We start from the raw sequence: 27,664 nt of genomic DNA, 5'->3' as shown, positions 1-27,664 counted from the left end.
AATTCCCGGCAGACAGCTGCCAAATACTGTTTGGGTTCTGTTGATGCCAGTCACATGGATGCCCAGGGCATCAAACCAGTCTAAGCCTTCCACCACCACGATGTTGAGGGGACCCTCAAACTCTTTGAATGTCACATTTATCATAGCTTCTCCTTTAACTGCTACGCAGGAGTTTTGAAAATCTGTCAAAACTAAATCTGACAGCTTGAGTCTAACTCATTTTCCGCCATTTCTACAGATGAAGTTAAAAGTCTTATAGGAGATTATAGACACAGCTGATCCAGTGTCCAGTTCCATGGAGCATGGAACTTTTTGCAGCTTGACTTTTAGTCTAAGCTTTTCTTTTAGGGGGCCTTGTCAAGTGGCCACTGCCTTCTTTCTGGGATCTTCTGCACCCAGTCGATCTCACTGTCAACGTCTGGGTCTTCTGTTCTCTCTGACTCTTCATGATGCACAGTTGTCTGGCTGGGGAAATTCTTTGAGGGATGTAAAGCCTTGACAGCTCCACTTGCGGCCTCTTCTGCCATTACTTCTTTCAGTGCGTCCTGGAATGTCAGGGTCTCTTTAGCGAACAGCCTTTGCTGTAAGTCTCTGCTTTTCAGGCCACATACCAGTTGGTCCCAGATGCTGTCCTCTAGGTCGGGAAACTCACAGAGCCAGGATGCTTGGCATAGGGCGGCCACGAATTCAGCAATGGTTTCACCTGGCTGCTGTTCTCTCTGCTAAAATGTGTGTCTGTATGCGATAATGGACAGTTTCAGTTCAAAGTGCTCCTTGAATCTTCGTTTCAAGTCAGCGAAGGTGACTGACTCCAAGGAAGCAGGAGCAACTAAGTTCTCCGCTATATCCAAGGTGGCTTGGCCACACATGCACAACAAGGTTGTAGCTTTTAAATTATCTTCTCTGACCTGGTTAGCTCTGAAGTAGTTTTCTACTCTTGAGACGTACGAACTTCATCGTTCAGGGTGTGTTACATCAAACTCTGAAAGTTTGCCGACTTTGGCCATGGTTTCATTGTTGCTGCGTCTCCAATGTCTTATGCTGCTAGGGCTTCTGCGAGGTTCCTAGGGATGGGTCCCAAAGAATGTGCTACCTCCAGCGTTTGCATACTGGCAGGCAGAAGGGGGGAACGCGGTTCCAACTAGGACGCTGATGCCTGGTCTTACCCCTTTAGTGACTTAGTTCTCTTCTTCCTAGCAACATAATCCCACCTTCGTCGCACTGTTGTGTAGTGGGAACAGTGAGACATTGAAGACACAGAGTTGAATTAACAGCTCTTTATTAGGTTCTCCCCCTTTATGGATTACTGCCTTGTCGTGGCGAAGGGGCTTGCGTAACTCAATGAAGCTATAAGCTATGCCATGCAAGGCCACCCAAGATGGACAGGTTATAGCAGAGAGTTCTGACAAAATGTGATCCACTGGAGAAGGAAATGGCAAACCATTCCAGTATCTTTGCTATGAAAACCCCATGGACAATACTAAAAGGAAAAAAGATATGACGCTGGAAGATGAGCCCCTCAGGTCGGAAGGTGTCCAATATGCTACTGGGGAAGAGCAGAGGGCCAGTACTAGTAGCGCCAGAAAGAATGAAGCGACTGGGCCAAAGCCGAAAGGACGCTCAGCTGTGGATATATCTGGTGGCGAAAGGAAAGTCCAATGCTGTAAAGATTTTTTTTCCATAGGAACCTGGAATGTAAGATCCATGAATCAAGGCAAGCTAGACGTAGTCAAAAAAGAGATGACAAGACTGAACATCGACATCTTAGAAATCAGCGAACTAAAATGGACAGGAATGGGTGAATTTAACTCAGATGACCATCAGGTATACTACTGTGGGCAAGAATCCCTCAGAAGAAATTGAGTAGCCTTCATAGTCAATAAAAGAATAGGAAAAGCAATACTGGGATACAATCCTCAAAATGACAGAATGATCTCTATTCGAATCCAAGGCAAACCATTCAATATCACAGTAGTCCAAATCTATGCCCCAACCACTGGTGCTGAAGAGGATGAAATTGACCGGTTTTATGAAGCCCTACAGCACCTTATAGAATTAACACCAAAAAATGATGTCCTTATCATCATGGGGAATTGGAATGCTAAGGTAGGAAGCCAAAAGATAACCGGAATAACAGGCAAGTTTGGCCTTGGAGTACAAAATGAAGCAGGGCACAGGCTAATAGAATTTTGTCAAGAGAATATGATGGTCATAACAAACACTCTTTTCCAACAACCCAAGAGACGACTCTACACATGGACATCACCAGACGGTCAATATAGAAATCAGATTGACTATGTGCTCTGCAGCCAAAGATGGAGAAGCTCTATACAGTCAGTAAAAACAAGACCAGGAGCTGACTGTGGCTCAGATCATGAGCTTCTCGTTGCAAAATTTAGGCTTAAATTGAAAAAGTAGGGAAAAGCACTGGGCCACTCAGGTATGAACTAAATCATATTCCTGATGAATATACAGTAGAGGTGACAAATAGATTTAAGGAATTAGATCTGATAGACAGAGTGCCTAAAGAACTATGGATGGAAGTTCGCAACATTGTACAAGAGGTAGCAACTAAAACCATCCCAAAGAAAAAGAAATGCAAGAAAGCAAAATGGCTGTCTGAGGAAGCTTTGCAAATAGCTGAGGAAAGAAGGGAAGCGAAAGGCAAAGGAGAAAGATACACACAATTGAATGCAGAATTCCAGAGAGTAGCTAGAAGAGATAAGAATGCCTTCTTAAATGAACAGTGCAAAGAAATAGAAGAAAACAACAGAATAGGGAGGACCAGAGATCTCTTCAAGAAAATTGGAGATATGAAGGGAACGTTTCATGCAAAGATGGGCATGATAAAGGACCAAAATGGCAGAGACCTAACAGAGGCAGAAGAGATTAAGAAGAGATGGCAAAACTACACAGAAGAACTATCCAAGAATGAGCTTAACATCCCAGATAACCACAATGAGATGGTCACTGACCTCGAACCAGACATCCTAGAATGTGAAGTGAAATGGGCCTTAGAAAATCTGAGCAACAACAAAGCTAGTGGAGGTGACAGTATTCCAGCTGAATTATTCAAAATCTTAAAGGACGATGCAGTAAAAGTGCTACACTCAATTTGCTAGCAAATTTGGAAAACTCAACAGTGGCCACAGGATTGGAAAAGGTCAGTTTACATTCCAATTCCAAAGAAAGGCAATGCTAAAGAATGTTCAAACTATCGCACCATTGCACTCATTTCACATGCTAGTAAAGTTATGCTTAAAATCCTACAAGCTAGACTCCAGCAGTATGTGGATCGAGAACTACCAGAAGTACAGGCAGGATTTCGAAGAGGCAGAGGAACTAGAGATCAAATTGTCAACATACGCTGGATCATGGAGAAAGCTAGGGAGTTCCAGAAAAACATCTACTTCTGCTTCATTGACTATGCAAAAGCCTTTGATTGTGTGGATCACAACAAACTGTGGCAAGTTCTTAAAGAGATGGGAGTACCAGACCATCTCATTTGTCTCTTGAGAAACCTATATGCAGGTCAAGAAGCAACAGTGAGAACCGAACACGGAACCACTGATTGGTTCAAAATTGGAAAAGGAGTCTGGCAAGGTTGTATACTGTCGCCCTGCCTATTTAACTTATATGCAGAGCACATCATGAGAAAGGCAGGGCTAGATGAATCAAAAGTTGGAATTAAGATTGCCGGGAGAAATATCAACAACCTAAGATATGCAGACGATACCACTCTAATGGCAGAAAGTGAAGAGGAACTAAAGAGCCTCTTGATGCGGGTGAAGAAGGAGAGTGCAAAAGTTGGCTTGAAACTCAACATTAAGAAAACCAAAATCATGGCATCCGGCCCTCTCAATTCCTGGCAAATAGATGGGGAAGAAATGGAGGTAGTGACAGATTTTATTTTTCTGGGCTCCAAGATCACCTCAGATGGGACTGCAGCCAAGAAATTAAAAGACGCTTGCTCCTGGGGAGGAAAGCTATGGCAAATCTAGACAGCATTCTAAAAAGCAGAGACATCACCCTGCCAACAAAAGTGCGTATAGTCCAGGCCATGGTGTTCCCAGTTGCAATGTATGGCTGTGAAAGTTGGACCATAAGAAAGGCTGAGCGCAAAAGAATTGAGGCCTTTGAACTATGGTGCTGGAGAAGACTCCTGCGAGTCCCTTGGACTGCAAGGCGTTCAAACCGGTCAGTCCTAGAAGAGATCAACCCCGACTGCTCCTTAGAAGGCCAGATCCTGAAGTTGAAACTCAAGTACTTTGGCCACCTAATGAGAAGGAAGGATGCACTGGAGAAGAGCCTAATGCTGGGAAAGATTGAGGGCAATAGAAGAAGGGGACGACAGAGAATGAGATGGCTGGATGGAGTCACTGAAGCAGTAGGTGTGAATTTAAATGGACTCCAGAAGATGGTAGAGGACAGGAAGACCTGGAGGAACGTTGTCCATGGGTCGCGATGGGTCGGATACGACTTCGCAATTAACAACAACAACATTAGGTTCTCACAGAAGCAAAGCTCTAGCACAGTGGTTCTCAACCTGTGGGTCAGGACCCCATTTGGGGTCGAACGACCATTTCACGGGGGGTAGCCAAACAACGCAGTCCGCCATTTTTTTCCCCTTTTCCTTAGCTGTGCTAATCCCTTTTATTCTATTGGCTTTTGAAAGCCAATAGAATAGACTCTCTTGAATAGAGTCTAATTCTATTGGCTTTCAAAAGCCAATAGGAATTGTCCAGGCTGTCTCTGCCCTGCTGAGCCTGCCAAAAGTCCCATTCTGCAAACGGTGCTGTACCAGTTGAGTACTCCTCGACTTACGACTGGTTGAGTAGTCCTCAACTTACGACCAGTTGGGGGTCGCGGCATTAAAAAGGTTGAGAACCACTGCTCTAGCAGCTGCTTGATTTATATTTATACGGTCTGCAACTAGCCAATCAGTTTAAAGTACTCATTCCCGCCTAAAACACAAGGCTTAAAGTTATACAGACAGACAGTCTATGATTCAAATAAAGCAATCAGTTAACCGTTCTTTATAACAGACCCTTTGAATTGCTTAATACATCCACCCTGATTCAAGGGATTACAGGGTCATTAAAAGAAAAAAATGGAGAGGATGTGACTGTGGCTAATTAAAATTCTGGACAATTGCAAAAATGATCAATGGAACCAGCATAATAAAAACAGATTAAAACAATCAGAAAAGCAGGATATGCTAGTTGGATTCGTACATCATGCTAATCCAATATGTGGTTCAATTTTGCTTTAACATTTATGAATTGTACTCACTGTGGTTCATAGCTCATGATTTCTTAGCAGTCGGCAGCCTTTGGCTAATCTTGCCAGGGTTCAGAAGCTAAGATTAGGCCTTGGTATTACTGCATCCCTGACAGCTTCCTTGTGGGAAGCTGGTAGGGAACATTGGAAATCTTCCTTCCTTCTTTCTTCCATCCCACCTCCACTTTCTCAAATGTTTTTGTGTTACTGTCTTTACAGTAAAAGTAGTGAAAGGTCTCATGACTGGTGCTTCTTGTCTGAATTACCCTGAAGGAGTGACATCAATCTTGCAAGTCCCTAAGTACATCTCTGCCCCCTCATCTTTACAGTCCAAGAAACTATAGAGCAGTGGTTCTCAACCTTTTTAATGCTGCGACCCCCCAACTGGTCGTAAGTCGAGGACTACTCAACCGGTCGTAAGTCGAGGACTACTCATTACCCAACCGGTCATAAGTCGGGGACTTTCCCTGCCCGGAAGCACCGCACATGCATGTTGCCGCCCCCTGTGCCGGCCAAGGCGTAGGTGGCAAGGGGCAGCAATGGCGCAGGGTGACCACCGGCTGGGCCACCAGCTGGCCCAGCCCAAGGGAGGTAAGGCACCCACCGGGCCCCACACACACCAGCAACCCTCCCTGTGCCCACCAGCCTCTCACCTCCCACCTCTGGCCCTCTTTTACTTACATTTTTAGTAGTTGCTCAGCAGGGAGGGGTGGAAGCTTCCAGACAGCTCGCCTTCGCTGCAGACAACTTGCAGCATCGTTTGCAGAATGGGACTTTTGGCGGGCTCAGCAGGGCAGAGACAGCCTGGACAATTCCTATTGGCTTTTGAAAGCCAATAGAATTAGACTCTATTCAAGAGAGTCTATTCTATTGATTTTCAAAAGTCAATAGAATAAAAGGGAGTAGCACAGCTAAGGAAAAGGGGGGGAAATGGCGGACTGCGTTGTTTGGCGACCCCCGTGAAATGGTCGTTCGACCCCAAATGGGGTCTCAACCCACAGGTTGAGAACCGCTGTTATAGAGGGTCCCTTCTGATATGTTTGCCATATCCTTCTGCAGGCCTGATTTGAGGTATGACTATTTTTTTCCACATCATTTTTTCTGATCAAGAACTGCTAGTCTTACCAAGCATATCAGCATATCTTTTCAACTTTGATACCCTTTGAATTATAAGAAAAAGACTGAAGAAGCCAAAGGAAAGCATGGGAGGCTTACAAATATAAAAAGGCAATGATGTCTGAATATTTCTTCTACAAAAACATTTCATGATGGTACAAGCAATGCTAATCACAGAGTAAGAACTTTGGGGTATGCTCACAGTATGCCAATTGTGATAATAAAATGCTGAAAACAATAGGGTACGATCCTGAATATGCCCAGAATTCATGGGCAGATTTAAGAAGTATATAGCTAAATGAAAGCAGCTGACTGAAAGAACTGCAACTGCGCAGCCTAATAGATATGTGTTACCAATGCTGAATCTTGAGCAACACCAGCTGATGACTGAAGATATTACAGCTGCAGTGCAAAGCAATCTTCTTTTAACAAAAAAGAAAGAGTAAAGGAGGCTCAAATCATTAAGGCAGATTAAAAAACAATATGTTCTTAAAATATTCTATATATTATACTATTAGATGAAGAGTTTCCCCCTTACATTCAATCATGTTCAATTCTCAGGGACTGCCTTAAGGAGCCCCAGTAGTTTCCTTTGCAAGGTTTTTCAGAAGTGGTTTGACATTGCCTCCTTCCTGAGCAAAAGTGAGTAGCTCCAAATCAATCCAGCTGGCTTTGTGTCTAAGGTGGGAATATCCCAAAACAGGACAACTGGAGTTCTACTGCCAGTCTTTATCATGTAATTTTATCCCCAGGACAATATAGGACTCAAACATTAATAAATTCATTGACAGACACCGAACTTTCCAGTAAATAGATCACAAGGAATGAGTGTTTTATAAGTTGTTCCTACAACTTGCTCTATCTCAGGACAAAAGTAATGGATCTGATCCCAATCCACAAAGATACTTCCATTGCCAAATAGAGGCAGTATTAATAAATCATACATAGAGGGAAGAGGGACTTACTATTATGTTTGTGTGTATGTGTGTGTGTGTCTGTGTGTGTGTGTGCTAGAAAGTTTTTCACAGAGTAAAACAATACAAAATGTTGAGTTGGAGCTAACAGAAACAGAGAAAAGTAAAAGTATAGAAAAAGAAATAAAAAGAAAAGAAGAATAAAGAAGTGATTTCTGGTCTTCTTAACAACAATTCTAAGCTCATTTATATTTTACCCTATTTACAGTATCTAAATTTACATCAAAGTTTCTTTTTCTTCCATAAACTGCCAGAAATTATTAATTCATTTTTTTCAGCAAAAAGTCCATTAGGAGATTCCAGTTGCTAATAAATGTAATAATAATTGAACTTTCTTTAAGCAAAGAGGTTAATTTTACCATCTCTACTAGATCCATTCACCAATCATTCCTCTGTTGTGGGTATTTCAGAATCTTTTCATTTTTGTGCATATAACTGTCGTAGCATTGATCATAATAAAACAATCTGCTTTGGCTTTTTTTTTCCTATTTGTCTGCCCATTAATTCTAACAAAAAATGTTCTGATTTCAGTTGAATCCATGTTTTTAAAAATCCTTGAATGTATTCAAACCCAAAATTTTCTGGCTTTTCTCAAGTCCACCAAGACGCTTCATGGTGTTCACATTTCTGACATAAATTTGTAATATCTTTATATATTCTAATAATTTTTCTGTATATCAGTAATCCTTTTATAAAAACTGTGGATTTCAATCATTTCAGCTACAGGATTTCCCACTTTTTCAATAATAAGTTATATCTAAAATTCTTAGCCTGTTTTATCATAAACTGTTTCACTTGTTCATGCTCCATATTAGAATTCAGAAAGACTATACACATTTTGACCATTAGAAGTTCATCATTGATACATAATTCAGTTTTAAATTCTGTCTTCTGTTCCTAATGCCTTGATTATTAATATTAAAATGATTTAAAGCATCAAAATCTTAGTTTTTCATTAAAATTTCGATTCCTTCCAAAGGACCTTCTGAAATTATGATCAGATCATTAGCAAATGCCCATAATTTATATATTTCACTTTTAATCCTCACTCTAGCAATTTTCTCGTCTTATATCTCTGTTCAATTTTTCTAAAACTAATACAAATAACAGAGGAGGGAGGACATCCTTATGTTATCCTGTTCTCCATTATTTCTTTTATTTTGTTAATTCTGGGCCTTTTGTGAGGTATAAATAGATTGTAACCATTTAATAAAATCATTGCCAAAGTCCATATCTTCCAAAGTTTTAAACAAAAAAAATCTGGTTTAAATTGTCAAAAGTTTTTTTTCTTAATTTAGAAAGTTCAACACAGCTTGTTTTTTTACTACGTTGTTCAAGATATTCCAAAATATCCAATAGGTTTCTAATATTGTCTCTCAGCTGTCTTGTGGCTAAAAATTCACATTGATTTTCATGAATAAAGTCCAGTAAGGCTATTTTCATTCATTTGGCTAAAGCAATAGTAAATAACCAATAGTAATTATTCAATATTATCCATTTTTTCATGGTCAAATCATAACCTTATTTAGTTATTGCTATATTAGCATCTACAATGTCTTTTTCAGTCTGTAAAATATAATTCATCATTTTTTGCAAGTTCTAATAATTTGGAATAAGAAGATGGTAAACTATCTGATTCTTGTACTTCTTCATTTTACCGTTTTATGGCTTCACAAACTTCCCTTATTATTAAAGGTCCATTCATTAATTGTTCCTGTTTTTCTGTGTTCTTTGGTAAAACAAGCTATGCAAAACCAAAGAATGTTGACTTTGCAAATAAGACAGGGAAATGGTTGACATGTAAACTGAGAGAATATAATGTTAAAATTACAGGATAGAAATATTATAATATAGATAATTTAAAGATGCACAAAAATGTTCAACAATATTATTCTAAACTATAAAAATCAGACGGTTTCCTTGCAAGGCTTGAATAAATATTTAAATAAACAAAATTTATCTTTACTAAGATTGTTCCTAAAAAATTCAACTTTTTTTTTTTGCAGTCTTCCATTATTGCTTCTTTCTGCTACCATGTTTTACTTAATTTTAAGGTGACCAATCATCCTCCTTTAGGGAGGACAGTCCTTCTTTTGTACTCATTTAAATAATAATTAATAGGCATGTAAGCATAATTACAATATAAAATGTTATTGTTACAAATGTTTTTATTATGCATTTATCATATTATAGTGCAGTAGTTCTCAACCTTTTTAATGCCGCGACCCCCAACCAGTCGTAAGTCGAGGAGTACTCAACTGGTGCAGCACCGTTTGCAGAATGGGACTTTTGGCGGACTCAGCAGGGCAGAGACAGCCTGGACAATTCCTATTGGCTTTTGAAAGCCAATAGAATTAGACTCTATTCAAGAGAGTCTATTCTATTGGCTTTCAAAAGCCAATAGAATAAAAGGGAGTACCACAGCTAAGGAAAGGGGGGGGAAATGGCGGACTGCGTTGTTTGGCGACACCCGTGAAATGGTCATTCGACCCCAAATGGGGTCCTGACCCACAGGTTGAGAACCACTGTTACAGTGTATTCTGTATTGTTGCAATGAATAAAATGTTTTATTTACGATATTTTTTCTTCAATTTATTTGTGTCCTCCTTCTCATTGTAAAAAAGTTGCTCACCTTATTAATTTCCATCTGAAGGAATTGATTTTTCATTTAAATGCTACTTATTACCGAGTTATGGTCAGAAAAGGCGTTTGGCAGTATGTCCACTTTATGAATATTAGTAGCCAATTCTTAAGATATAGGCAGTCCTTGAATTACAACCATAATTGAGCCCCACAGTTAGACATGTCACAATGATTGTAATTTTGCAATCTTTTTTTTCCTGCGGTTTTTAGTATCAATTCTGATTGTAATTGAAAGTTTATAAACAATTCCTGTGGGAAAGAAACAGGAAAGTCACCTTAGCTACTTCTTATAAGGAAAATCTCTACAAGATATTTTACAGATGGCATTTCCCACCCACAAGGTTAGCCAAAATGGGCCCAAATCTCTCACCCATATGTTGGAAATGCAAATTAGCAATAGGGACCTATTACCATATGTGGTGGGACTGTCCTAAAGCTTGTGATTATTGGAATAGGATTAGAAAATGGTTGAAAGAAATATTAATGCTGGAGATAGAGCTGAAACCTGAACTTTTTTTTACTGGGCATAACTACAGAGAAATATGACAAGGGGATAATCTATTTGATATTGCACATCCTGATTGCTGCTAGACTGGCATTTGGAAGAACAAAGAAACTCCCACAGAGGAAGAGATATTATATAAAATATTATCTTGTGCTGAAATGGACAGGCTTACGATGGAACTGAAGGATAAAAGTGGATCAGAATACTTTGAAATCTGAGATAAATTTTACTATTGGTGGGAATTGAGGAGGACTGTTGGGGTCATAGATTAGCGTTAAGATGAAATGTATATAATCTTAGGTTAGCAAATAGAAAAATGAATTAAGTATTGTATAAAAAACTCACATGTATATAGAGAGATAAAGAACTAAATGGAAGAAGAGAAATAATTTGATAAAAATGTTTATAATGGATTGTTACATCATGTCCAATATTTTCTTTTTTAACTGTATTATAAATAAAAAACTTTTTAAAAAGTTTATAAACAATTCCATTTGTCTTTTTGACTCCCACTGAAATAATTTTTCAAAAGCTCACTAACATATTTGACAGATTCAGGTATCTGTTTTCTCATCTTTTCTTCAATTATTTTTTGTAATAGATAGTTTATGTATTGATTAGTCTTATGACCATATCAAATTAAGAAAAATAAAATACAGAATATAAATCCAGGGTAAAATAGATAAAAAGAAAATAATAGTGATAAAATACATATGGGTTAAATACAAAGAATCAATATTCAAATAAACACATCTTCTTTACAGGACACCCCAGTCTGTTTGATATAACAGGTCCTTTGTTCAACTGCCTTAGCAGTTCTGTTCAAGATATATAGATTAGAATTTAAGAGGAAATAGGAAACTCTGTAATTCAATTCCCTGTGGCCTATTCTTTCAAGTAAGGATATTAAGTGTGTTAGCCTAATAGAGGCAAATAGTTGATAATCAAACAAAATATAGGCAATGTCTGATTGCTGGGCCGTCGCACAGGCATGTTCTCTCGTGATAGGACAGGTGGGGGAAACTGCCCATATTTGACCATGGAATCCAACAATTCAAATCTGGCTCTAGTACCGTATAGGCCCTTCTTGAGAATTGCCATGTATTTTCCAAATTGAAAAATAGTTTTCTTTTTAGTCAATGAACTTGACTGAGACAACCTTAATAAATTAGTATTAAATATATTAAATTAATAACTTGACAACTGGAGACTAATGGATCCAAATGGGTTCCAGAAAGAACTGGGGGAATATCCTAAAGGGTTTGCTGCACAGTCCTGCCAAAGCCTTAGTAATGGCCTGGAACCAAAAGGCTGCTGATGCTCTGGACAGGATTGTATCTATGCGACCTCTCACAACTCTTTGCTCCCATCATACACGGAGGAACTGAGGATTCTGAAATGGCTTAAGAGACATCTAGAATGCTGCTGGAGGAAACTGAAGGATGACTCTGATTGGACACATCAATATAACTACTATTAAGCCTATCTCATGGTGATAAAAGCAGCAAAACAAAACTATTTCTCAGTTCTTATTACATCCACAGTGTATCATCCTTCAACCCTGTTCCTTCCTAGCCCAGGGAAGACAATCATCTTCAGGGCCATGCAAAGAATTTGTTGAACACTGGTTGGATAAAATCACTCGGATTTGTTCCCAATTACAGCCCTTATGTGATGTTAGTCCTTATGAGTTGCTTAGAGAGATGTCTACTGGATCTAAGGAAGTGGACAGATTGCCCTGTCAACTCAACCACCTGTAAATTAGACCTTTGTCCCTCCTGGTTAGTGAAGGCCTCCAGGATGGCCACCAGATGAATTCACACAGTAATAAATTCCTCACTGCATGAGAGGACATTATCAAGACCTTTTAAGGAGGTTTGGTTTGTCCTCCCCTTAAAAATTATAACTTGACCCCACCTTTCTGAACATCTTTCATCCAGTTTCCCACCTTCCCTTTTTTTAACGAAAGCTTGTGACCAAAGATGTCTCTATCCCTTTTTTGGGAAGATGGTGGAAAAAGTGGTTGCTTGGCAGCTCAGGGGATCATAGATAAATGAATGAAACAGATTTCCTTGACTCTTTTCAGTCAGAATTCAGGCCTGCCTATAGGACAGAGACACCTTTGGTTGCACTCATGGATGATCTCTGGCAGGAGCGGGCTGGGGGTAATATAGGCTCCATGGCTGACTCCACCTTTTTCTCTGCTCTCTACCCATCCACTTTTTTGGTTATCATATTGATGTATTTTCATTGTGTTCATTATTTCATGGGTTCTATTATTTTACTTCTGTTCTGTTTATACCGTTTTCATTTTCTTCCTTTTTATAATTGTAAGCTGCCTAGAGCAGCCTCATGGCAAGATAGGGAGCAAATAAATATAACAAATAATAAATAAACTTAAAGCTCAATATATGGCCAATAACTCCATGTCTGTGCACTGGTTTAAAAATTTCCCTTGCCTGGGAGGCAGTTAAAAATAAATATTGGGTGGAAAATGCATGCTGTGAAATAATTTTGGTAAGTTGGACTCAAAGGTGCTTTTTCAAAAGTCAGAACTGAAGAAGTTTCTTGGATGAAAAGCAAAACATCTTCAAGGAAAAACAAAGTTTGGTTGCCTTTTGAAAAAGCACCTTTGGGACAACTACGACCTTGATGACTGAGAATCTCCATAGATATTTGGTAAATCGGGTTATGCAAGAATTGGGATGAGCCATTATGTCTTCTGCCAAATATATTTTGGGTAGCCTATTAGAGTTCGTTGAACGGATCTTTTGTCAGTATGTGAAAACTTTAATTATTGCCTATGTATGGAGAAGAAATCTATTTCTGCTCTGACCACAGGAGCTGATGTGTTCTTATCAGTTCCCAGTCGGCTTTTTGAAAAGTGGGCCTGAACTTGTTTGGATGAGATGGCTTTTGCAATTCCACATCAGCACGTCAGCATAGAACTATTTTTATTCTGAATACTTTCAGTATAGGAGACAAGGTACAGGAATAATTATAATTCCATAATTGATACGTCTTTTAGTACTTGCCTTGGCTCTTCTGAGCTTTTTTTTTTTTAAAATCATTAGTATCTTTAGCCTGGGTTAGTAAAAATCATTCCTAAATAAGTAAAAGAATTCAATTCTTAGTCTATTTATTAGAGTGTATCATTAGAACCATATTATCAACATATAGAAGCATATTGATGAATTTATCATGGATCTTTGGCATATAAGTGTCTGAAGCATACAGGTTAAAAAGTATTAGGGTTAGGATACAACCCTATCTAATACCATTATGAGTAGTTATATTTTTAGTAAGAGAACCATTTACATCCAAATGGACTTTCAAATGACTGTTTAAGTAGAGGGCCTTAACCAAGAAGTTAGTAGCCTGAATTCCATGTTTCTGTTTATACAGTCAAACGTTGCATTGAGATCTATAAAGACAGTAAAGAGTTTCTTGTCATTAGTTAATTGTTTTAAGAGATGGTGTAAAATAAAACAAATGTTTATTGTGAAATCTAAATCCAGTTTCTCCACTGAGACATTTCTTTCCATTACCCAGTCTTCTATTTTATTCAAAAGGTGTTTGGCACATGTTTTAGCCACAATTCCAACGGCTTTTCAGTCTATAATTTTTGAGATAAACCTTTGACTCCTTTTTTATGTAGAGGAATTATAATTGTGTCTTCCCATCTGACTGGGATCCAACCTATATTATTTATGTGAGACAAAAGCCCTGCTAACAATGGGGTCCACCAATCAATATGTACTTTGAAGAATTCTGAAGGTAAAAAAATCTTCTTCAGGTACTTTATTTGATTTCAGAGATTGGATAAAAAAATTGATATCTGATACTAGGGAGGAAGGTTTTCAAAGGCCAGGTTATCAATAAATTGCTTAAGTGAGAGTCCTGGTTAAGATTAATAAATATTTTGCAATAAAACTCTCCCAAACTGAAGCTGGAATAAGAATATTGAATTGGAATTCCTTCAATATATCAGATATATTTCAGAAGAAAATTGGGTCTGTCCCTTTTGCTGAAAATTCCAGATCTGGTCCAGTTGATCTTTCTATTCTGCCTCACTTTGAAATTGCTAATAGTCTGTTATTGTGAGGCATGGATAATCTAGTATCAGAACTCCTTAGAAATTGTCTGAGACTGGTTGGTGATTGCTATCCTTCCTCATGTAGGCTTGGATGTCTGAAAACAGCCGATTTTTGTTTATGAAATCTAAAACACTGCTAGATTTTCCTGAATATTGGACAACCATTTGTCTGAAATGGTATAGAGTTTCCTGCTTGAGCAGAGGGTTGGACTAGAAAACCTCCAAGGTCCCTTCCAACTCTGTTATTCTGAATGGTATGTAAAATGATATATGTTATGTCCCGAGCCTTGCAAACGGCTCGGGCGTTTGCAGGCAGTCCCGGGCAGGTGCAAAGCTGCCCGGGACCAGACAGGCTGTCGCCAGCGCCGTGCGCATGCGCGGGTGCTGGCGCGGAAAAAGTAACCCATTTACCCGGGAGTTGCCTATATAAGAGGCTGCGAGGCGTTTGTTTGGGCGAGGCTGAAGCCATCTTCCTGTAAGCTGAACGCTGAATAAATGAAACTGAGAACTCCAGCTGCTTCTCGTGTCTGTTTTCCCGCCACGGACTCAACACTGGCGACGAGGTGGGATGCCTTGCACTACCTGGAAAGGAAGAAGTGTAAGCTTACCCAAGGAGTCCTGAGCGGCGAAAGAGGAACGGCGTCGACTCGGCAGCTGCCCGCCAATCCGGTGCGCATTCGGGGGTAGGCTGGCTGATAGACCCGTCTCCTGAAGATCCGAAGATGGCGAAAATCGGAAGGCTTTCGGAATTCGACGTCTCACATCCAGAGCGGTGGGAGTCCTACGTATCCAGAATGGAGAACTACTTCAAGGCAAACCAAGTGAGGGAAGATAGCTTGAAGGCGGCCACCCTGCTTTGCGTTTGCGGCCAAGACGCCTTCGAAATCGCAGAAAACATTGCAGCACCTGTCCCAGTAGAGTCTGTAAGCTACGCAGACCTGAAGAAGCTGCTGAAGGAGCACTTCCACCCCAAGGTGTCCGTTATCTCATGGCGCCACACCTTCGAACAAAGGGATCAACGGTCCGGTGAGTCAGCCAAGGAATACATCGCCGCGTTACGGAAGGCCGCCAAGCCCTGCGAGTTCAAGGACCTCGAGGAACGACTGAGGGACCGATTCGTGTGCGGGTTAAGGCATCGCGAGCTACAACAGAGACTTTTCGCAAAGGAAGAATTATCCTTCCAAGACGCCTTAAGGGAAGTCACCGCAGAAGAAGCAGCAGGCGGCGCCGTCAAAAACATGCGGCCGATCAGAAACAGTGCAGAGGGTGCGTCCGTGCACCAGGAAGACGTCCGACGAAACTCCGAGGAGGATCCGGACGAGGAAGTCGACCGTCTACACCCCGCGAAGGAAGAGAACCAGAAGGGAAGCTCTTCGGCTCCGCTCAAGTGCATCGGCTGTGGAGGTCGCCACAGGAGAACCGACTGCAAGTTCCGCTCCGCTACCTGCCGGGCATGCGGTAAACAAGGGCACATTGCAGCTGTGTGCCTGGGCCGACGAAAGGCACAACCCCAAGAAGAACGCCTGAAGGGTACCAGATTCCCCAGCCAGAATAGGGTAGGTTTTTGCGCTTCGCGAAGAAGCATCTGTAGAACAGGCACACACAAGCCCATGAAGAAAAAGCTGTCACTCAACGTGAAGCTACAAGGGGTTCCATTATCTATGGAACTAGACACAGGGTCTGCCCTGTCCATCATTTCATTGCATACATTTAGGAAGATTTGTTCCAGAAGTGGGTCTAAGGCCAAGTTAAGGCCTTCTGATATTGTATTAACAGATTTTCAGAACTCAAGAGTGTGTGTTAAGGGGGAGGCCACCCTTAACGTGCAATACAAGAGTTTTGAAGGTCCACTAGACTTATTAGTAGTAGGGGGTGAACGAACGAGTCTCATAGGACTCGATTGGTTTGAGGCCCTGGGGATACACGTCACAGGACTCAATAGCTTACAAACACTCGACCTACAGGAAGTCTGCAAAGAATTTGCAGATGTTTTCAGCCCCCAGCTGGGCACATTCAAAGGACCACCTGTGTCCTTAAAGCTAGACCCCACTGTCACTCCCATTAGGATTAAAGCAAGAAGGGTCCCTTTTGCTTTAAAAAGTAAGATTGACACTGAACTAGACAAACTAATCCAACAGGGAATCCTAGAACCTGTTGATTCCAGCCCGTGGGAGACCCCCATTGTCACGCCTCTAAAGGCAAATGGGGACATTCGCATTTGTGCTGATTACAAATGCACACTCAATAAGGCATTGCAGCAACATGCCTATCCTGTTCCTGTGGTCAGTCACATCCTGGCCTCTCTCAAGGGGGGGCGTGTTTTTGCAAAGCTTGACCTAGCTCAAGCATATCAACAGCTGCCTGTTGATGATGATGCTGCCATAGCTCAGACCATTGTGACCCACAGGGGAGCCTTTAAAGTAAAAAGGCTACAGTTTGGAGTAAATGTCGCTCCTGGGATTTTCCAAAGCGTAATGGAAAACACACTACGAGGTATACCAGGGGTCTGCCCCTACTTTGACGATGTCTTGATTGCAGGAGACTCCACACACATTCTAGCTGAAAGGCTTAGGGCTGTCCTGTTAAGATTCAGGAAATCAGGCCTCAAGCTCAGAAAAGACAAATGCCAGATTGGGGTGCCTTCTACTGAATTTCTGGGATTCAAAATTGATGCTGCTGGGATTCATCCTGCTGAATCCAAACTAACTGCTATTTTAGATGCACCCAGGCCAAAGTCTAAGGCCGAACTTCAGGCCTTCCTAGGCCTCCTGAATTTCTACAATTCTTTTCTTCCACATAAAGCTAGTGTAGCTGAGCCTCTTCACAGGCTACTAGACAAACATGCTGTGTGGCTGTGGTCACAAGCGCATGAGGCTTGCTTTAAAGAAGTCAAGGCCTTGCTCACTTCTAACAGTGTTCTTGCACATTTCAACGAGTCTCTCCCTGTGTGCATCGCTTGTGATGCGTCCCCCTACGGGGTTGGAGCTGTCCTGAGTCACCTCAGGTCTGATGGAACTCAGGTTCCTATTGCATACTACTCCAGAACACTGTCTTCTGCCGAGCGCAACTACGCTCAGATAGACAGGGAGGCTCTGGCTGTTGTTGCTGGAATTAAAAAATTCCACGATTTTCTATATGGCAGGCATTTCACGGTCTTCACTGACCATAAGCCTCTGCTGGGACTGTTTACCACACGTAAGCAGACTCCCCACATCATTTCCCCTAGAATGCTTAGGTGGTCTATTTTCTTGTCTGCATATGATTTTTCATTACTCCACAAGCCTGGGAAAGAAATGGGCCATGCTGATGGCCTCAGTAGGTTGCCTCTGCCAGTAGTAGAAGCTGACCCTGCGCCAGCTGTCAACATTCTATCAATCCAAGCCTTGCCCGAGCTCCCTCTTAGTGCCAGGGATGTTACCGCTGAAACAGGTACAGATCACACACTTTCACGTGTCCGCTCCTGGGTCCTGTCCGGGTTGGCCTGAGCACTGCCCTAGTCCTGAGTTTCAGAGTTTCTGGTCCAAAAGAAACGACTGTCCCTTTCTCAGGGTTGTCTGCTTTGGGGAAACAGAGTTGTCATTCCCACCTCAATGAGGACTAGGGTCTTAGAATCCCTCCACGAGGGTCATCCTGGCATTGTTCGTATGAAGGCTCTTGCACGCAGCCACTTGTGGTGGCCTGCTTTAGATAAAGATATTGAGGCTAAGGTACACGCATGCCACCTGTGCCAACGATCTCGCCCAGAGATGCCCCAAGCTCCTGTGCATAGATGGGAGGAAACACAGTCCACATGGTCTAGGGTGCACATTGACTACGCTGGGCCCTTTCAGGGCCAGTTCTTCTTGGTCCTTGTTGACAGCCATTCAAAATGGCTTGAGGTTGTGCCTGTCTCATCCACCACCACTGCAAAGACTATTCAGGTACTGAGGGGGATTTTTGCTGCACACGGGCTGCCAGATGTCATTGTGTCCGACAACGGCCCTCAATTCACCTCCTCCAAATTCCAAGCTTTCTTACAGGCAAACCTGATTCGTCATGCCACGTCTGCGCCTTTTCACCCGTCCACCAACGGTATGGCTGAACGCATGGTGCGCATCGCAAAGGACGCCTTGAAGAGACTCACCTACGGGGACTGGCATCACAGGTTGGCTGACTTTCTCCTTTCTTATCGCACCACACCGTCCACTTCTACAGGGAGAAGTCCAGCTGAACTTCGTTGGGGGCGCCAACTTACTACTAGACTTGACCGGTTGCATCCGGACAGACTGCCTTCATCTACCTCACATCCTAGGGCACCTAGACAACTACTTGTGGGTGCCCCGGTTTGGGCTCGCAATTACGGGCCTGGTCATACATGGGTCCCCGATTCTGTGTCCAGGATCACAGGTCCTCTCTCCTACGAGGTTGCCCTGGACAACGGTCGTGTCCTGCGTCGGCACATCGACCAACTTCGCTCTAGGCGAGACTTTTCTGCTGAGACTCCTGGGTCTTTTCCAGGGGGGGAGGGGGACCCTTTGGAGCAAAGGGAAGGGCAAGAGCTACTGCCCATCTCCACTGAGGGAGCCACAAACGGCCCATTCCAGGGTTCTGCAATTGCTCCGAAAAGGAAGTCATGGAGCTTACCCACACAACAGGCACTCACGCCTACTCCAGCCAGGGAGTCACCCCGGGGGCATACTCACTTTCCACACACATCACACAGCACTCCAGCAACGGAGGATACCCGGGGGCATCCCAACAAATCATTCCCCGCAAGAGAGCTGGCACACAATTCCCAAGGTTGGCCTGACCTTACCCCAAATCCTACAGGGGGTCAAACATACACAGAGCTAGTCGAGGAACCAAGTCCCGACTACAACACCCCTAGCACAAATCAGGGAACACCTGAGTTTTGGGAAAGTACAGAAACCCACACGAGCCCGAGCACAGAATGGGGTTCAGGGAATGGACAGCCTCCTGACAGGTCTTGGACTGACCTAGGAGGTTCTACAGAGACGCCCAGCAGTGGCTATCACTTCAAGGGGCCTGAGGGTCTACAGCTAGGTAGGACAACCAGGTCACAAAGCAACAGAAGCCCTGGCCTGACGAGCCCGGTGGGCAAGCAAGCAGGCCAGGCATCGGGGCACAGTCCTTGGAAGACACCAGGGCACAATAGAGAGAACAGGCTCACGCCTCCCTCCAGTCAGGGGACTTATGCCAGTAACCCAGAGCTAAGAAGGTCACAGAGAGCAAAGAAATCTCCTAAGTATCTAGAAGATTACATAACATTGCTGGCAAGGCAAAAGCCAGTAATCAGTGGGAGCACTGGGGAGCAAAATGTCATATAAAATAAATGTTGTATGTTGGTAGTAGTTTTAGCCCGGGGGAAAGGGGTGTTATGTCCCGAGCCTTTGCAAACGGCTCGGGCGTTTGCAGGCAGTCCCGGGCAGGTGCAAAGCTGCCCGGGACCAGACAGGCTGTCGCCAGCGCCGTGCGCATGCGCGGGTGCTGGCGCGGGAAAAGTAACCCATTTACCCGGGAGTTGCCTATATAAGAGGCTGCGAGGCGTTTGGGCGAGGCTGAAGCCATCTTCCTGTAAGCTGAACGCTGAATAAATGAAACTGAGAACTCCAGCTGCTTCTCGTGTCTGTTTTCCCGCCACGGACTCAACAATATATAAAACCAGATTCTTTACCTCATTAGTGAACAAGCTGGCCTATTACATTTTAATACTCCTTTATGTAACTGGATACTTGATTTCCTTATTGATAGGCCCCAGGTTGTGCGAGTTGGAAAGAAAGTTTCCAATCCCATCCCCTTGAGTACGGGTTCCCCACAAGGCTATGTCCTGCATCCCCTACGGGATTTCCCTTGATGACCCATGACTGCTGTGCCAAAACTGCTACGAATCATATTGTGAAGTATGCAGACGACAGGCAGTGTGTCTTTTCCGGGATGACAATGAAGATGCTTGTAGGGAAGAAGTGAAGGCTCTGGTGGACTGGTGCAATAAAAGTAACCCAGTTCTAAATGTTGATGAAACAAAGGAGATCATTGTAGAATTTAGAAAGAGCCAGCATAGTCATACTCCACTCAGTATCAAGGATACAGCTGTAGCTGGTCAACAGTATTAAGTATCTGGGGGTGCAGATAACTAACAATCTGAATTGGTCTCTCCACACATCATCCTTAGTGAAGCATGCAAACCAGCGTCTGTATTTCCTGCATAAAGATAAAGTGATATAAAATAATATATTTTGTAAAAACAATTTCTTTTTCCAAATATTAGATTTCTCTAAACACTAGAACCAAACCAGCATCTGTATTTCCTGCATCGGATGAGGCGAGCACATCTCTCTCCTTCTGTCCTGGCCACTTTTTACAGAGGCATGATTGAAAGCATTTTAACAAACTGCATCACTGTCTGGTTTGGTGGCAGCAGTGCCTCAGATAGAAAATCCATACAGACAATGGTAAGGACAGCCGAGAAGATCGTAGGAAACTGGTATTCAGGATGCTGCTTATAAGCACTCAAAGCATTATGAGAGGAGGTTTCAAAGTATTTCTAGCAGGACTACCCGATTCTGTAATAGTTTTATTCCCTATGCATCCGTCTGGTAAACTCTCAAGATTTGTTTTTCTCGCCATGCACATTTATACATAACCTGAACTAGACTGTGTTGTTTCTCTGTGTCATATATGTGGGTATATGCATAATTCTGTATTTATTTATTTTTGTCTTATTTATGTAGTGTATATTGGAGGTGATGACCCTTTGAGAGCTGGATGCAACAAAATTTCATTTTAATGTATGCCAATTAGTGTACATTCAAAATGACAGTAAAGTTATTATTCTATTCTATTATTCTATTTGTATAATATGGAACTTATATTTAGAAATCAAAGAGACTAGTTGTGAGCCTGTGGTATTTCTTTTGGGATCTCTAGAATCAGGGAGGATTATTTATGAGATAATCCTTGGATAACACTCAGGTGTACAAACTCTTGTAAGAAGGACCCCACCTTGGCATTAAAGTTTCCTGCTAGAATTACAGTAGCTTTAGGGTGATTTGAATTTAGCTTTAGCTTTTGCAGGTTCACCCAACTATTAAGGGAATAGTGGGACAGTGTGTATGGTGGTAAATGTGTATTCAGTAGAACCAGTTTAGAGAATTTATATGCAAATTTTGTATCTAAATAGTGGAGAGAGTCATCTAATTCCTAATTCCAAAACTAATTCCTGTCCTTGCAAGCCCAGCTGTGCCTTGGCAAGTGTAGACAGTCCTCCTGATGCCCACCCTTTAGTCTCATATTTCCTTGTACGAATAGTCCAGGATCCAAGGCCTCGTAAAAGGATCTTCTTATCTGTAGTCAGTCAAGTCTGTTGGAGTGCTATGAAAACAAATTTAGAGAGGAACACCATCAGGTCCCCATCTATTCTTCTAGCCAGCAATATTACAAGTCAATAACTGGATAGAACCCTTGTGCTTATAAGTGGGATATAAGTGAGATATTGGAATTTGGGGTTGAAATACATAGATTTTTTTCAGTCATTTAATGGAAATGAAGTTATCCAAAATTCCTCTATGTCAAAAACAAACCAATGGTTTTGAAATATGTCTACTTTTACCATTCTCTTGCTGTGGTGTAACTTCTGGTAGATTTTGAAATGAGCAGTAATTTGGGTGTGGTATCTTTGCAGGTTGGCAGCTTAAAATAGTACCAAAGTCCAGAAGGGATAGCTTACCTCTAGATAAGGATGATTTTCTTGTCTCAGATTGTCTTCTTAGCACATTTTCAACTGCTTCATGAGCTATAACCCTAGCCTAGCTTGTGATTTTGCGCTCATATCTATTTTTGGAAGCATTGAGCTAAGGATGACCTCCTTATAATTCAATCCTGCTCCAAGACCATCTTTGATTAGAATCTCACCAAGATTTGGGATGCATTTTACTTTCTCTCGTCTGTCAACCTGTTTTATTTCTGTTACTTACATTTTCTGTTTTAGCAGGGAATAGAGAGATAAGATGGAAATTACTATCAAGGATTATTTATTTTTCTCTTCCATGTATATATTCCATGCTGAAATAGGGGATGACCCAGCAAATGGTTTCTCAAAATAGTCATTGTTTTCTTGGGCATTTGTGGATAATCAGCTCTATTAAAGGTTTAGCAGCTTTACATGTTGTTGCCAATAATTTCCACAGATCATCAAGCCTTTTTATAATACCCTTGTTCAGGTATCTGGCAGAGTTAATCAAGCTTATCTTTCAGAGAACTGACTTGCTGTGGGAGTTACAGATTGTTATTCAAGCTCTCTCTTTTCAAGGGCAATGGCATAGAAGATTCTTGGAGTTACCAGCTGTTGCTACAATTAAACTTTAAAGTAGAAGCACTCTTATTGCCAAGATGAGTTATTAGTAGGGCTAAATCTCTTTGCTTATTCCTCATTCTCTTTTAAGGTTCTAAATTAAGATTGCCTTTCCACCAATATTATCTGATTTTGAATCACATTTGTTTCTGCATGAGTTTGTTTTAACTGACACAGCAGCAGTGTTTAATTAGCTTAATAAAAGTCTCTTTTAGGGCATTTACTTTGTTGTTAACTATGGTCAGAAGCTAAAAAATTGACAAGAATGTTTGTGCTGTCAGTAAGCATTGTCAGTAATATTTTGTTCTTTTAAGTCCTCATCCCCTTATTGCATAAAGACAAAAGACTGTGATCTGAGAAGGGAAAGTTTCTTTAGCAATAGAGGCAGAAAAATATAAAAATTGGGAGTTTTAATCTCTGCTTGTAGATCACATTCCAAGAGGTCATATGTGCTTCAGACCCTATCAAGAAAAATAGGAATGGTTTGTTATTTATAGCACATGGCTGTTAACTTTTTAGATATCTGTCAACTTTGAAATGTTTAGTAGGCTTGGGTGAAATCAGAGAGGCAAAATGTGAACTCTCCCTCTTCTTCCTTTTCCCCATGGCAGAGATGATAAAAATATCAGTCTCCGGTAAAAACAGTAAAATAATAAAAATACAGGTATCTAGCAGAAAAATAAAAGCGATCAAAACAAAATAAAATAAAATGAGATGAAGTAAAAGCAAAGGGGTTATTTAAAAGGCATTAGATAGAGGTCTATTACACTATCTTCATTTTTTTTGGTAATATTTTCTGGAGTAATTATTCTTTCTGTCAGTTGCTCTAATGATCCTCTTTTTCCCACACCATACTTTGCAGCTTTTCTGGTGGTCACCAAAGTGAAAGTAAATCAATTACAAAGGTGCAAATAAAAGGCAAACTTCTTCTATATTCCCCCCTGCCCCTTGCTCTTATTCTATACTTACCATTAAGGTTTTTAGTCTAATCCTGACATGTCAAACTTGCAACATCATGTGACATCACGCAACATATTGAAACTTTTTCCCTATTGCCAGCAATGTGGTGGGCACGGTTTCCTTGTGATGTGACTGGCCCGCGGGCCGGCAGTTTGACACCCCTGGTCTATTCTGTCTTTGAATTAATTTGAGAATTTATCTTCCCTGGATCCAAAATTGTTCACAATGGCAGTTCTACCCTGTGAAGGTAAATGCAGGATAATCATAGGTGGTGCTGCAATAGTTAACATGAATAAGATGTGGAAAGGCAGAGATATTGATATAAATACAAAATTCAAGCTAGTTAGAGCTATAGTCTTCCCTATAATGATGTATGTGTGTGAAAGTTCAAGATTAAGAATGGCTGATCGAAGAAGAATTGATGTGTTTGAACTGTGGTGCTGGTGTATTGCGAATACCAGGGAAGCCAGAGAGGTGTTGAATCATATAAAATCAAACACATCAGAACAGAATAGAATAATAGAGTTGGAGGGACCTTGGAAGTTTTCTAGTCCAATCCCTTGCTCAAGCAGGAGACCCTATACCTTTCCAGACAAGTAGCTGTCCAGTCTCTTCTTAAAAGCCTGCAGTGATGGATTATCCACAACTTCTGAAAGCAAACAGTTCCACTAGTTAGTTATTCTCATCGTTAGGGAATTTCTCCTTAGTTCTAGGGGAACCTACTTCTCTCTTTGATTTATTTCCATCTGTTGTTTCTTGTCTTGCCTTCTGGTGCTTTGGAAAATAGGTTGACCCCCCTCTTCTTTCTGGCAGCCCCTTAGATATTGGAACCTTAGTCCTTCTTTTCACTAGACTAGACATTCCCAATTCCTGCAACCGTTCTTCATGTGTTATAACTTCCAGCCTCCTAATCTTCTTTGTTTGTATTTTAATTTTGTGTCACATTTTAATTACTGATTTCTTAAAGTAGATGTATAAGCACTCACAGATCATTTATCAACACATTTCTTGTACTGGTATACAACTGTAATGAAATGACTACCTGGCTAGCTTTTATTACCCCAAATAATAGTTCAAGGGAAAGGGAGTTTCAGGGCTAATTAGTGCTACAGATGTTTTGAAAAATGAAGTAGGTTGGAAAGGAAATGAATTTCAGGGCTTGGAAAATAAACCAACATATTTCTAATTCAGAAATCATGAGGGGAATTAAGATAATTCAAGTACTCAGCATACTTTGAGCATTATGTTTGCTTTTATAAAAAAAATTACTGTTCATATCACTGTTCTTTTCAAGCAATGTAGCCCTGTAGCCTGGCTTTCTACAAACATTCTTTGTAATATACTATTACATTCAGTAGCAGCAAAATTGTGGAAAATAATACTCATACATCATTCATTGGCTTAAGAACTTAAGTATTGGTGGGTTGCTGAGTCACAATCGGCCAGCAGACATATCCAGCATTTTCTCAGTTGAGATAACTGGAGAATTAGGAAATTACATGCTACTAAGCTGTGATTATTGTTTGAGGTACTGTTTAGAAGCAAGAATGAAAACCCTCTTATTATAGCAGCTACATTCATTTTAAGGTCTAAGAGGAAAATCCAAAGAAAAAATAAAGAATACTGTACTCATTCTAACAAAACAAAATGAAAGAAAGAGAACATAGGGATAAATATGTGCAGATTTGTAAGTCAAATCAATTCCTTGCCATCGCCAGTCATACTTTGTCATCAACACTATGATGCAACCAGCTTAAAGAGGAACCTTGATGAGTGAGTAGGTTGAGCCATACATTTTCCACTGAACACCTTTCTCTTCGTGGCATCATAATTCTCAGCACTTAGAACAGTGGTTCTCAACCTTTTTAATGCCGCAACCCCCAACTGGTCGTAAGTCGAGGACTACTCAACCGGTCGTAAGTCGAGGACTACTCAACTGGTGCAGCACCGTTTGCAGAATGGGACTTTTGGCGGGCTCAGCAGGGCAGAGACAGCCTGGACAATTCCTATTGGCTTTTGAAAGCCAATAGAATTAGACTCTATTCAAGAGAGTCTATTCTATTGGCTTTCAAAAGCCAATAGAATAAAAGGGAGTAGCACAGCTAAGGAAAAGGGGGAAAAAAATCGCGGACTGCGTTGTTTGGCGACCCCCATGAAATGGTCGTTCGACCCCAAACGGGGTCCCGACCCACAGGTTGAGAACCACTGACTTAGAAGATAAACCAAGGTGCTGAGCAACTATCAACTGTCATGCCCACTGCCAAGGTATGTTTGGCTTTTGATTGAAAAATTGAGGAAACAATGTGCTACCTTTAGATTTCATAGACTTCCTAGTATATCTACTGGTGACTTTAAATCCTTACAGTGGTATTCTTTATATCCCATTTCTAAGCACCCTGGTTGTTACACTGCAAAATCACATAGAAAAACAAAAAAGAAAAAAAAAGAAAAAAAAGATTCTACCCCTGTGATATCATTGCATTGTTTAAAGCTTTGTTGTGTGTGTGTGTGTTTGACAGAGAAAGTGCTTTGTCACTGTCTCTGCATCTTATGCAAACCTAATGATTATAGTATACTCAACAAATCATATTAAACCCTGGCTTAGTAGAATACATGAATCTGGCCTATGATCAAACAATATTTCTGAACAGGTAAGTTGTTTTATAGCATCACCAACTTCTTTGTGAAATGGATTTTTAGTTGCATTTAGTTTAAATAACTATTGTTGTGAATGTATTTATAATCATAACAATTATTGTTGAGCTACACCAAATCAAGATGTCAAGTATCCCTAAGTTTGAGAGTTTGTGGATAGAAATTGTAGAATGCTGGTTTACTCTCAAATCCCAGTAATTTCAATGAAGCAAGCTTACTTTTACTATAACTATGCATACAATAAAGCCCTAATGATGAACAAATAATAATTAGGAATAGAATTCACTTTACTTTTCCTTTATTAGAATTCACTTTCTAATAAACAAAAACTATAATTCAGACAACCTAAGGAGAAATATTGTTTATTTAAAAATATAACAGTATGGCAAAATTTGCACGCACACACACACACACATCCACACACACACACACACACACACACAGAGAGAGAGAGAGGGGGGGGATGAATTATCTCTCTTTCAACTGTTGAAAACAAATAAGCATCTATTCTCATGCCACATTAGGGCAATGTTTGTCAACTTAGTTCTTTAACACATGTGGACCTTAACTGTCAGAATTAGCTAGCCATGACTTAAAGTTGTTGAGATTGATACATAGTACATTAGTATCATTATTCTCAAAGCATCTGAAGCTAGGACAAGAAGCAATGGATGGATGCTCATTAAAGGAAGATCCAACCTAGAAATAAGGGGAAAAAATCCTGATTTTGAGAACAATTAATCATGAAGCAACTTGCCTTGCAGAGTTGTGGTGCTCCATCATTGGAGAGTTTCAAGAATAGACTGGACTATTTGACCTGGATGGTATAAGGACTCCTGCCTTGACCAGGGAATTGGACTAGAAGACTTCCAGCCCTATTATTCTACGATTCACTCCAACCAAACCATATTCCATATGCCCAGAAACTGACCAAGTGCTGTCTGGCCTAGACTCCTTACAGATAATTTTGACATTTGGAAGAAAAGAAAGAATCAAGCAGTTTGAAAGGAACTGCATTCTCCCCTTCCTCAAAATTTATTTATTAAAATTATATGCAGCCCATCTCTCCAATATAATATAAAATG

The 27,664-nt window shown here is 41.0% G+C and overlaps 1 protein-coding gene across 6 annotated transcripts in view; it reads right to left on the bottom strand.

Moving 5' to 3' along the window:
• The window catches only part of CDKL2 (cyclin dependent kinase like 2), a 107,891-nt gene that overhangs the window by 22,511 nt on the left and 57,716 nt on the right, over positions 1 to 27,664 (bottom strand). The window contains exons 14-15 of one of the 6 annotated variants that reach the window (XR_005555226.1): positions 22,341 to 24,163; positions 21,510 to 21,985 (exon numbers count right to left, since the gene is read on the bottom strand). The exons of 1 other annotated variant lie outside the window; for it this stretch is intronic. Coding sequence is in view for 2 of the 5 variants with exons in the window: in XM_039331774.1 (XP_039187708.1) it covers positions 24,107 to 24,163 (57 nt within the window). In the remaining 3 variants the exon portion in view is untranslated. 4 more of the 6 variants (XR_005555228.1, XR_005555227.1, XM_039331777.1 and 1 more) reach the window with 4 other exon arrangements.

The sequence above is a fragment of the Crotalus tigris genome, unplaced genomic scaffold, assembly GCF_016545835.1.
Source record: "Crotalus tigris isolate CLP2741 ecotype Arizona unplaced genomic scaffold, ASM1654583v1 scf7180000024437.13266115, whole genome shotgun sequence".
In the NCBI taxonomy this organism is placed as follows: domain Eukaryota; kingdom Metazoa; phylum Chordata; class Lepidosauria; order Squamata; family Viperidae; genus Crotalus; species Crotalus tigris.
The sequence above is the reverse complement of the archived record's forward strand: the minus strand, read 5'-3'. Positions and strand labels throughout refer to the sequence as shown.